Below are 13,352 nucleotides of genomic sequence, written 5' to 3' on the forward strand. Positions count from 1 at the left end.
TATTTGCTCTCAAAATCAGTCCAGGAAGTAAATCTGTTACCATTTATTCAAGCCTCAACAGTTTCTATTCCTCTGTCCCTCCTTGTAGACTAATTTAATGGTGTATTTTGAAGAGCTACCCAAGGATTATTCCACAATGAAGTGTGCTTTGGCAGTAATCTTTTCCAGGAAGACACCTGGGTGACAGGGACTTTTGTATGCATATGTATGTTTAAGCTCTATGTTTATGTACATGTTAAGAAAGACCAGTTTATATGAAAATGACAGATCTTCTTGTACAATTTTCACTAATGAAGTAAAATTAGTTTGAAGGTTGTTGTGTTGTGGCTGATGCAGAGTTGACTCTTTCTAAAACATTCTCATGCTGATGTTCTACCAAGGTCACTGTGGTTTTACCACTATGTTCAGGTTCAACATGGGAAAATTATTCAAGACCATCTTAGTTGTGTTTTCATATTTGTGCGTGCACTCTCTTGTCATGATGCCGAATCAGCTTTATTTTCGCGTCTGTCTGCAGGTTGAACATTTCGAGGAAATCAGCCTGCTTTTTCTCAGTACTGCCCCAAACACTTTGCACCCCCCCCCCCCCCGACTATATGATGTGAGGAACTTCATCACAGCTTCAGAGCTTCAGAGGATTGCTGACATATCCACTGTAAGTAAACATATTTTTGACTTGTAGAGACAGTGTCATTTCCTTACAGAGTAACCCTGAGTGTTGATCTAAACATACAGTTGATCGTTTTGTGTATACATGGAAAAAATGTATGGCAGTTATTTCCAAATGATGTGACAAAAAAAAGTGAAAAAGCTGATGTGAGTTTCTTTTTTCAGGCATTTCCTAGAAGGCATTTGGCAGAGCTTATAGGGTCTTGCACAACGTATGGTTGTGAATTAAGGCTTCATTTTTAAGATACATTATCAGATTTTTACAGATACTAATGTATTTGGGCCAACTAGTCGAACAGTTTGGTTGTGATTGAATTTTCTTACACAGTTTTGCATTGACCGTCGTCAGTTTTGCAATTTTTCACAGTTGCCAGAACATTATTTGCCATTCTTTGAACCAAATGTTCATTTGCTTTTTAAACAAATTTGTCAAATCAGCCCCCCATTGGCAAAACCTTCAACATTTTTCCTGGTTAGACACAGTTTGCAACACTCATTTACTCTTTTTTTTTCAAAACTCTAAACACACACACACTGACAGATCTTGCACAAGGTTTGGGATTGAAGTATGGCTAGATTAATGTTCAGTGATTTTTTTTTTTTTTTTAATAATTTATTTATTTTTCCATGAATGAAAATGTATTTCGGTTGCCTCAACAATCTGGTCCTTACTCTCATGGAGTTTATTGTTGACTGAATTGACCGTTTTATTTGCTTCCCTTGTCTTTATCCTGGTAAAGAATTATTAGATCAGGATTATTTAGCCTTTCTTCACCTGTAGTTGATCTTTGATCAGAATTATTTAGCTTTTCTTCACCTCTAGCTTATCTGAGATTTGGATTTTTTTTTTTTTTACCTGTAGCTGATCTTAGATCTGAATGTTTTAGTCGTAAATTTCATGAATTAAATAATTTATATGTTGAAATGTGTTGTTTGACATTCATCGATTGATATCAACAGCTGATCAGCATGAGGAGGGTTGTTGATGCTGAATGCTATTATCCTAAGTTAAGAAAATGCAAAATGAAATCAACATGATCAAGTGTGTTAAACCTAAAACATTAACTGAGTAGGTTCATATTTATACACATGGTCAAAATAGTTGGTACCCTTTTGTTAAAGTGAGAAAATGACCCACAATGGTCACTGAAATAACTATAAACTGACAAAAGTAATAATTATTAGACACTAACAGAAAATTAACTCATGGAAAGTAAAAATTGCTTTTGAATTGTGGTTTAACAGAATCATTTTAAAAACAAACAAATGACACTGGCCTGGACTAAAATGATGGTACCCTAACTAACCCTACCTTAATCCTAATGCCCTGTTCAGGGAAATCAGTGTATTTTGGAGTGCATTATATGAAATAACTTTGGGTGTGATTGTGACCTTGCCACAAAAATAAGGTCAGGGACTGTGTTTCTGCATGAATTTTGATATTTTTGTGTTTCATCCATATCCACTGAATTTTGACTGTGTAGTCAAAAAAAGTTACTTTTTGTTTGTTCCCTACAAAGTTTGTACCATAGACTTTCACGAAGTTTGCTGCAGAAAAATGGGAAATTACAGGGAAAATCATTTTTTCACTTTGTTTTACATGGGAGGTCAAAAATGTGTTCATAATGGAAGTCTATGGTACAAACTTTGTAGGGAACAAACAAACAGTAACTTTTTTGGACAAACTGACATTATGCAAAAAGTAATAATGCACCAAAATCAATCTTCTCACGTATTATCATGATAGTTAAGCCAGTGATACTGAAAATAAAAATAGTCAACAAAATTTTTTTGAATATTGACTTATAGTGTATTTTTCAAAGAAGCATTTAGTGGTATATGATCAAAAATGGCATCTGAAGGGTTAATTTTTAATGCGATTCATTAAATCATGATATAAATCAATCAAGAACCCCTTCATGAAGAAACTGGGGAAAAAGTTTGGAAAAATATTGATCTCTCATAAAGTTATTCCATTTAAAGGTCAAACTACAAACTTTGTAATGAACAAACAAAAAGTAACTTTTTTTGAACAGGGCATAAGGGTTAACTCTGGGCTTCGTGCCACGCTGAGTGAGAGCAGAGCACCAGGTCAGCACAGAGCAACACACTCTTCTACTGCTTTACAGTTTTTTACTGCCATGCTCTATGATTACTTCTTTTAAATGCACTATGGTTTAAAATGGGCTTTAACCCCTTAAAGCCTGAAAATACAAATAATAGCCAGAAAATTCTAATTTTTTGGAACTGAAACGTTCAGTTAACTTTCCACTAAAATTTTAAAAAATCCAAATTTCCCAAATAAATTTTTAGCATCTCATTTCATTCATTAGGTGTTTTTGGTAACTGATAATCCACTTGAGGGCATTTTATCATTTTTCAGATTGTATTCCGAAGTTTTTTGAGTAATTTATTGAGCATATTGATTAGATAAAGGTATCATAAAAGTATGTATCAAATATGGAACAACAGGCGTTAAGGGGTTAACTTTCAAACATTTTATAGTAGTATCTAAAATGATTTTTGGCTTGAGACCTGTCAGCACAGACGCCTTTGGAGAAACCAACACCCGTACCAGCTGCCAAGAAGCAAACACCTCACAAAGTCAACGAGTCCAGTAAATGGACCATTGCGTGTAACTAGGCCTACCTGATCCTCTTGACTAGCCGCAGCCAAGCTACATCTGCTTCCTGGCTACACAGCATAGGCTACCTGTCAAACACCTCTTGCACCCATACTGGCCTTTCTTTATCTTCTATCTCCCCTGTGTCATTATCCACCAACAGAAATACACAAACATAAATGCCTGGACTCACCTCTCACCTCTTGCAGCTTCTGTCTCCAGTTGTCTCAAACTGTGGGATACAGGAGACAGCTCTTAACTTTTTAAATTCTGACCTCAGTGATCGAAGTTTTAATGTGACTTTGCAAAATAACTTTTCCCCACGGCCCCCTTACCTGTGACATCCCTCAAGACTCACTTTTAGCTCCTCTTTTATTTTCATTGCCACTGGGTAGTATTATAAGGAAACACAACATTTCATTTCACTGCTTTGCCAATGACACTCAAATGTATTTTGTTATGAAATCCCACAGACCTCAGTCCCTACAGCCACTTCTCAACTGTCACCAGGAAATCAATGATTAGATGGCTCAAAAACTTTAAACTTAATTAACAAAAACCAAACATTTCTCTCACCGCCCAAAGTCAAAATAATCTCAACCCACTGTCAGCCTGTGTCAAACCCTCTGCAAAGAACCTGGGCATGATTTTTGATTCTTCATTTACTTTTCAAAAACAAACAGTTTTAAGGACACTAAGAAAGTGATTCATGCTTTTGTATCATCGCAATCAGACTACTTTAACTCACTCTCCATGGGAGTCAGTCATCCTTAAAACATCTACAGCAGTGATTCCCAACCTGTGGGCCACGGTATTGCAAGTGGGCTGCCAAGTCATTTCCAAAATAGTATGATTTTTGTGTGTGTGTGTGTGGGTGTGTGTGTGTGTGTGTGTGTGTGTTATATGTTACTATATAAAAAATACAGAATAGTGTTTTAAATGTTAAAGCTCAGTTACGTTTAAAAGGATATTAAAAATGTTCAAATATTCTTTTGATTTATTTGTTTTGTTTTTCCTTCAAGTATTAGACATGTGACAAGTAAATGAGAGAGAGCAACTTTTGTTGTTATCTAGAGGTTAGTGTATGGACAGCTCCTTGCAAACTGTAATACTGAAGGTGTTGAATCATGTTACAGATGTTGTTTTAGCGACTGTGGAGCTTCCAACATGTTTTTCCTGTATTCAGTTCAGTCCTTTATGTTCAATCTTCAATAAAAAAAAGTGCTCTGAGAATGCGTGATATGGCCTCCGTATTTATGGGTTCGGAGGTGGGCCGCAAAAACTTTTGAAACTTAAAAGTTGGCCCTAAGTTGGAAAAGGTTGGGAACCACTGATCTACAGTATTTACTGAATGCTGCTGCAAGATGTTTAACAGGTATCAAAAAGCGTGAACACATCATTCCCATGCTCTCTTTTCTCCACCAGCTCCCTGTCCATTTTAGAATCCATTTGTAAATTTTATCACTTGTTTTTAAAATCCCTCTTATTTATCAAACATTTTAATCCCCTACACTCCTCTACAACCACTCCTGTCCTCTAATGGATCTTTCCTGGTCATCCCTCAGACTTAAAAGAAACTCAGAGGTGACTGTTCTTTTTCAGTTGGCCCCTGCCTATGGAATCAACTGCCCCCTCACAAAATCTGCCAACTCAATGTGTTCCTTCAAATCACAGCTAAAAACACATCTTTTTCCTTGGCCTTTGACTCAATCTGCCTGTCTTGGCCAGGACACTCTTGTAAATGAGATTCTTAATCTCAACGAAGCCTTCCTGGTTACACCGTGTTCCACATTATTATACAAATGATTTTTTCTCTTATTTTCCTAAATATTGATGCAAATGACATAATATTTTTCAAGTCATCAGCCATTAGAGCATAATTCAAATGTTTTTGAGCAAACTTCATAATAACCATTATTTTTTTAGAAATAAAAACCTCAATATGCACTGTTCCACATTGTTATGCACAACAGAGTTTTAGAACATTCTATATGTTGTAAAGAACTGAAAATGGTCATGTTTTGAATCTGCAGCATTAGGAGGTCATATTTACTGATATCAAAGCTATTTCAATCAAAAAAATCTTAACAGGCCAAGTTCATGTTAACATAGGAGCCCTTCTTTGATATCACCTTCACTATTCTTGCATCCATTGAACTTGTGAGTTTTTGGAGAGTTTCTGCTTGAATTTCTTTGCAGGATGTCAGAATATCCTCCCAGAGCTGCTGTTTTGATGTGAACTGCCTCCCACCCTCATAGATTCTTTAGCTTGAGGATGCTCCAAAGGTTCTCAGTAGGGTTAAAGGTCAGGGGAGGATGGGGGCCACACCATGCGTTTCTCTCCTTTTATGCCATAGCAGCCAATGACACAGAGGGATTCTTTGCAGCATGAGATGGTTCATTGACATGCATGAAGATCATTTTGCTACAGAAGGCACGGTTCTTCTTTTTGTACCATGGAAGAAAGTGGTCATTCAGAAACTCTATATACTTTGCCGAGGTCATTTTCACACCTCCAGGGACCCAAAAGGGGTCTACCCGCTCTATCCTCATGAATCCAGCCCAGAACTAAAAAGGGCTCTGCCCCCTCCTTGCTGACATCACAGCCTTGTTGGGACATGGTGGCCATCCACCAACCATCCACTACTCCTCCATCTGGACCATCCAGGGTTGCACGCACTCATCAGTCAACAAGACTGTTTGAAAATGAGTCTCCATGTATTTCTGGGCCCACTGCAACCGTTTCTGCTTGTGAGCATTGGTTAGGGGTGGCTGAATAGTAGGTTTATACACGACTGCAAGCCTCTGGAGGATCCTACACCTTGAGGTTGGTGGGACTCCAGAGGCACCAGCAGCTTCCAATACCTGTTTGCTGCATTGTAATGACATTTTAGCATCTGCTCTCTTAATCAGAAACCTTCCTCATTATCCCTTTATCTGCACGAACCCGTCTGTGCTCTGAATCAGACACTAATTTCTTCACAGTACGATGATCACGCTTAATTTGTCATGAAATGGCTAATGTTTCCATTCCTTGTCCAAGGCATTACACTATTTAGCACTTTTTGGCAGCAGAGAGATCCTTTTTCCTTCCCATATTGCTGAAACCTGTGGCCTGTTTAATAATGTTGAACAGTGCATTTTGAGGTCTTTATTAAAAAAAAAAAAAAAGTTATCATTATGAAATGTGTTCAAAAACATTCGAGTTATGCTCTAACGGCTGATGACTTGAAAAATATTCTGTCGTTTGCATCAATATTTAGGAAAATCAGAGAAAAATGTCATTTGCACAATAATGTGGAACGTGGTGTAGTAAAGCAATCACTGAAATCAAGCAATGTCTGTAACACTCAATGAGACTTCTGCACCTGTCCCAGGTATTTTGGCCCACTCCTTGTGAGCAAACTTCTCCAGTTGTCTCAGGTTTGAAGGGTGCAGCAGCTCCTTCCACATATGTTCAATAGGATTTAGCTTAGGGCTCATAGACAGTCACTTCAGAATAGTCCAGTGTTTGGTTCTTAGCCATTCTTGGCTGTTTTTGGCTCCTGTGTTTTGGCTCATTATCCTGTTGCAGGATCCATGACCTGAGACTGAGACCAAGCTTTCTGACACTGGGCAACACATTGGGCTCCAGAATGCCTTGATAGTCTTGAGATTTCATTCGACCCTGCACAGATTCAAGACACCCTGTCCCAGATGCAGCAATGCAGCCCTGGAACCTAACCACACCTCCTCTTCTATGTTCTAGAGTAGCTACAGTCCTCTTTTCTTTGAATGCTTCAGTTTTGTGTCTGTGAACATAGAGCTGATGTGACGGTCCAAAAAGCCCCAGTTATTCTCCAAGAAGCTCTGCTCGTCAATATGCATTTTGGTAAATTTCAGTCTTCCAGGCTTTTTATGAGAAGCTTAGATTGTCTTAGATTATCATGACTATTCCTTAGCCATCTTCCATTAAGTCCACTTTGGATCAAACACTGATGGATGGTATGTTCTGACACTAGCCGTTTTTACACAGTAATTCCACAATAAAGGAAAAAAGGAATGCCCGTCTCTGAGCCGCAACAAGCAGTTCACACAAAGGTGTAACAGAGCCGTGCATGCCCGAGATTACACACACACCCCGGCGTCCCGTAATCAGATGGCAGCTGCTGCCTGAGCTGCTGCTTTCAATGAAACTTGAAACTCTGGATTTCTTGGTTCAAAACCTTGTATTTTCGAAATAAAATATGGGAAAAATAACTTGAACATTCATTTTGATTGATTAGATCCAATAGACTTTTTTTCCTCCATGTTTCTGAGTTGAAGGTCAGACTTTAAGCAGTGTCACAGCGCACTATTTACATCAAGATCGGAAACTTCAGAGTACCAAGCTCACTTGAACACATCATGCAACTTTTCAGATGCTGCTGTGAGCGGAAATGTGTCTGCTCTCTCCTCTCTTGTACAGAGCGTGATCAGTTCTCTAACCTCACAGTCTCTCCAGTTAATCCACATTATTCTTTGTTTTATCCCCCTGTTGTTTTCTCCAGTGAAATTCCACTCAATTAAACCGTGCTGGTTTTTAAATCTCCCGTTTTTGGAGACAGCAGTGCACACTCATGTTGCAGAATGCCATGACGTCCTTTTAGACTCATTGCGTAAAAGTCTGTAGTGGCTCTGATACTACCTCTCGATCCAGATCAGAGGTGGGGCAAGATCGACCCCCCCATTGTGGAACGGTTGCATTCATACAGAACAGCGTTGCAGAACAAAGGCGTAACAGACACGGAAAAGAGAGGCAGTGTGAAAGTAGCTACTGATGTACCTTGACCTTTGAGTTGACCTCTAATCTTTTTGGAAGTTGTTCTGGGATCTTTTGTTACCATTTCTATTATCCCTCTCTTTGTCCAGGGAGGCTACAGTCCAGTGGGCCTTAAACTTCTGAATAATAAGGTCAGCTGGAGTCTCAGGAACATGGAGCTGCTTGGAGATGGTTTTATAGCCTTTACCTTAAACATGCTGCTCTATCGTTGTCTTTCTAATCTCCTGGGACAACTGTCTCCTTAGCTTTCTGTGCTCCAGTGTGGTCCACACCATGATACCAAACAGCACAGTGACTACTTTTCACTCTTTAAATAGGCAGACTGACTGATTACAAGTTTGAAGACACCTGTGCTGCTGGTTACAGGACACACCTGGGTTTAACATGTCCATGTGGTCAGTTTATTTTACATCTTTAACAGGGGGGCCATCATTTTAGTCCAGGCCAGTTTCATTAGTTTTTTTTTTTTTCAAATGATTATGTTGAACCACAATTCAAATGAAATGTGATGATTTTCAGTATTTTTATTTATTATTACTTTTGTCAGTTTACAATGGCAACTGTGGATTTTTCTTTCTTCAACCGAGGGGTACCAACTATTTTGTCATCATGTGTCAGTCTCCCCTGGCTTCATCAGGACTTTGCAGCAAAAGCTAAACAGTTTAATTTAGAGCATTGAGGATAAAATGCTCATGAGTTGTTTTACATTTTAGGACACAACAATGTGGCCACCACAGTAATGATATATGTTGTTTCTGTCACATCATGGTTGTCCTTTTCTTCCTCTTGAAACAGAGCAATGGACTCTAACATGAAGATGGAGGTTGCGGCTCTTGGTCGCCCTTTTGGCCTCGGGATGTTGTATGACTGCCGCAATGACTCCCTTGTTCCTGGTACTGTGGATTTTATTTTAGATTAACCAATCTCTTATGTCAGATAATTTCATTCTAGCAGTCAGTGTGTGTCTTATTTGGCTGTTACTGTAGCTAAAATCAATTTTAACTTCTTCTTTTACAGGAATGACGCTGTGGAACCACACAGACCTACAAAATCATATCGCAAAACGACCTCAGAAACACAATGATTTTGAGATTGTTACCTCAGAATCAATTAAAGATAAATCTTCAGCACTCGATGTTAATGCATCACTGAAGGCAAGTTTGTTGGGTGGACTTGTGCAAGTCAGTGGATCAGCCAAATACCTGAACAACAGTAAGACTTCCAAAAACCAAGCCAGAGTAACGCTGAAGTACAAAGCAACTACAAAGTTCGAGGAACTGTCCATGGATCATCTTGGAATAGAAAATGTGAAGCACCGAGATGTTTTTGTCAAAGGACTAGCAACACACGTAGTCACAGGTATCCTTTATGGGGCCCAAGCCTTCTTTGTCTTTGACCGTGAGGTTTCTCAAAATGAAGATCAGAAAAATGTTGAGGGAAACCTGAAGTTGGTCATAAAGAAAATTCCCTGTCTTGCTATTGAGGGTAAAGGTTCACTGAAAATGGAGGAAAAGGACAGGGCAAATGTTGAGAAATTCTCCTGCAGTTTCATTGGAGACTTTTCCCTTCAGAAAATGCCCACATCCTTTGAGGATGCCATACAGGTCTACCAAAGTCTGCCTTCTCTGCTGGGAGCCAATGGAGAGAACGCAGTACCAATGAAGGTGTGGCTGCTGCCACTGACAACTTTAGATTCTTCTGCTGCTAAACTGGTTTGTCAGATTAGTGTTAGTTTGGTGCAAGAATCACAGAGAGTCCTGGAGGACTTCATTGAGCTGGAAATGAGGTGTAATGATGCTCTGAGAACTACCACGGCACAGCAGTTCCCACAGATTGAAAAAAAGATTAAAGCATTTAAAGACAAGTGCTCTGAGTTCAAACTGGAGTTCCAACAAGCGCTGGCAAAGAAACTTCCATCAATCCGAGGAGGAGGAGAAGAGGAGGCTGGGCTCACAGAGATCCTGAGGAAGATACATTCTTCTCCTTTCAACAGTGAAAAGCTGAATGAGTGGATGGATGATAAAGAGACAGAAATCGACACATTAATGTCTTTAACAGACATGATGAAGAACACCAAAGCTGTACCTTCTCAGAATCATCTCCGCAAAGAAATTCTGAGAACAAAACATGCAGTGTGTTTTGTCTTCACTTCTCTGGGAGTGGATGAACCATTCCTCTCAAACTACTTGAGACAAAAACCAGAATCAGAAAACCCTGGAGATCCTCGTACTCATGATGTAGAGAAGGAACAGTGGTACTCTTCAGAAGTGTTTGGTTCATTAAGGAAAAAAGCAAAGCTCTTCAGTGCCTTTGCAGAGGCCAACCAGAAGAACGAGAACGTGAAGTTCCTGACAGTCGGAATGACAAATCAGACACAGAAAGGTTCAAGCATCTACCTTTATAAAGATGGCTGTCCTGTCACTGAGGACTTTGAGCCGCTGTCAAAGCCTGAAACATTCACAGATAGTGATGTGAACCACAATAGTGTCACACTGAAGTTTGATCCACCAAAGTTTGGATCAGAGAACATCACCTCCTACTCTGTTGAGTACTGTGTCAGTGGAGAGGAAGGATGGAAACAAGAGACAGCAGAGAAATCTGGAGAAATCACAGTGGCTGATCTGAGTCCAAACACAGAGTATATGTTCAGGTGCAGAGCAGTGACCGATGTGGGTGTTGGACCAGCCAATCAAATCAGCAGTCCCATCAAAACCTTAAGCCAAAAGAAGAAAACAGGAACTGAGGAGGTGGACATTTCAGGGCTTCATTGTGGTGTAGCTGGTAGAACAACAAAAAAGAAGCCTGTCTCTGAAAAACTCAAAAAGAAAGGGACAAGGATCAACAATGCCTCACCCGCAGTTTACAAACTGACTCTGAAAAACCCAAGAATGAGGATTAAAGGATGTCGAAGGTTTAACTTGTGCAAAGAGAGCGTGAAGCCAAATCGCACCATAATGCTTGTGGGAGTGACCGGATCAGGAAAGTCCACTCTGATCGATGGAATGATCAACTACATTGTTGGTGTAAACTGGAAGGACGATTTTAGATTTAAAATGATTGAAGAGGATGAGTCCAGATCACAGTCTGAAAGCCAGACCTCTGAGGTCACCGTGTACAAAGTCAATCACCAGGAAGGCTTTAGAATAGATCACTCTCTGACCATTGTTGACACTCCAGGTTTTGGAGGCACAAGAGGCATAGAGAGAGACAGAGAGATTACAGAAATGCTGAGGAATCTCTTCTCTGATCGTTTTGGTGTCAGTGACATTCATGCTGTGTGTTTTGTAGCTCAGGCCTCTTTAGCTCAACTCACACCAACAGAGGAACATGTGTTTCACTCTGTCCTTTCGATCTTTGGTGAAGACATCGCAGAAAACCTCAGAGTTCTGGTGACATTCGCTGATGGCCAGGTACCACCTGTTCTCAAAGCAATCAATGATTCAGGAGTCCCATGTCCAAAAACAGAAGATGGACAGCCAGTTCACTTCAAATTCAACAATTCAGCTTTGTTTGCTGACAACACATCCTCTGCAGACGGCATGAACTTTGATGAGATGTTTTGGAACATGGGGACAGTAAGCATGGAGAGATTCTTTGATGCTTTAAATCTCATTGATGCTAAAAGCTTGACGATGACAAAGGAGGTCCTCAGAGAAAGACAACAGCTGGAGAATTAAGTTGAAAAGTTGCAGGATCAGGTCAAAATTAGTTTGGCCAAACTGGAGGAGATTAATGAGGCAGAGGAAAAACTGAAAGAGCTTCAGGCAGAGATCAAGAGAAATGAGAACTTTGAGATTCAAGTCACTGTTAGGAAGCCTTTTCAGGTAGAACATACTAAAAAAGGAAGATTCCTCACCAACTGTCAGCAGTGTAATACAACCTGCCATGATAACTGTGCATATGTAAATGAAAAAGACAAAATTAAATGTTGTGCAATGGGATCAGACGGCTACTGCACTGTGTGTCCAGGTAAATGTTTCTGGAATGTGCATTTTAATCAGGCTTACAAATGAGAGTACAAACAGGTCAAAGTAAAACAAACCATAGCAGAGCTGAAAAAGAAGTATGACATCACTAAAGAGCCCAAGTCACCCATTGAAGCACTGTTTGGAAAACTGAGGGCTGAATATGAGGCTGTGACGATGAATGTTGAGGATCTCTGCTCAGTGTCTCAACAGACTCAAAGATGTCCCACTGAAACCAGATCCTCTCTCCACTCCAGAGTACATTGAGATGCTCATTAAAGGAGAGAAATGTGAGGGTGAACCAGGCTGGCAGAAACGAGTTCAGTCCCTGAAAGAAATGAGAGACTGAGCAGAGTTCATGGCTAAGATCGACAATAGAGAGGCACCCCACAGTAGTGTAGTCTAAGGGTTTAGATTTTGGGCAGCGTCCTGCAGACAACAGTACAGATTACAGAAGGGCCTCAACCGACCACAGCAACTCTGGAACTACAACCAAGAAACCAAGACCTAACTGATACCAACATTTGGAATCAAGGATAACACGGCACCTAAGAAACTACTGATGGTGTCTGACTGATAGACAAAGATGAAGGACTGATTCAGTCTGAAAACCAATCACACAGTGATTCACCAGAACTGATTCTTCACTCTGGAAGACCAAGATTAAAAGTTAAAAAACTGAGGACGTCACAATTTAAATATGTTGGCATTAAAGGATGGATCTCTGAGTTTTTTTTTTTTTGTACAAAAATTATCTACATCTTTAATTTAGAATGAAGGAAAACAGATCAAACATGTTCTGTTGATCCTTATGGATCGACTTTAACCCAATATTTGTTTTTCAAACCTACAGTTCAGCTAGTGTTCATTGTGCAGTGTCTTTAAACAAAACTTTAAAATCTCAGATTTTCTTTTATTTTGTGGGTTTTTTCTTCTCTTTACTTCCATTACATTTACACTGAGTTATCTGCTGTTTCATTTTTTTTTTTATTATTTAACATGAAGCTTTTAGTTTTTTGTTTGTTTTGGAGATTTATTAACATGAAACCAATCAATATGATGGATTTTCTCCTCATTTTTATGTGAATGATCTTTTATCTTACTGTCATGTTATCATGTAAAACCTCCCTCTTATAAACAGAGAAATAATTGAATGATCAATAAATCAGTGTTACTAAAACAGTTGTGTGTTGCCTGATGATGAGTCCTTGTGGGTTTTTTTTTTTTTTAATCTTTTAGGTCAGTTTTACCACAGTTAACAAGACCTGCATTCATTTTAATGTCCAGCAGGGGG

The 13,352-nt window shown here is 39.4% G+C and overlaps 1 protein-coding gene across 1 annotated transcript; it reads left to right on the forward strand.

The window, feature by feature from the left end:
• Positions 1 to 634: 634 nt before the first annotated feature.
• On the forward strand, positions 635 to 13,001 carry LOC121519781 (stonustoxin subunit alpha-like). The gene is made up of 3 exons (XM_041802681.1): positions 635 to 655; positions 8,889 to 8,986; positions 9,111 to 13,001. The coding sequence occupies exons 2-3, from the start codon at positions 8,893 to 8,895 to the stop codon at positions 11,768 to 11,770; spliced, it is 2,754 nt and encodes a 917-aa protein (XP_041658615.1). The 5' UTR covers positions 635 to 655; positions 8,889 to 8,892; the 3' UTR covers positions 11,771 to 13,001.
• The last annotated feature ends 351 nt before the right edge of the window (positions 13,002 to 13,352 follow it).

This window comes from Cheilinus undulatus, linkage group 13 (assembly GCF_018320785.1).
Source record: "Cheilinus undulatus linkage group 13, ASM1832078v1, whole genome shotgun sequence".
Taxonomy (NCBI): Eukaryota; Metazoa; Chordata; class Actinopteri; order Labriformes; family Labridae; genus Cheilinus; species Cheilinus undulatus.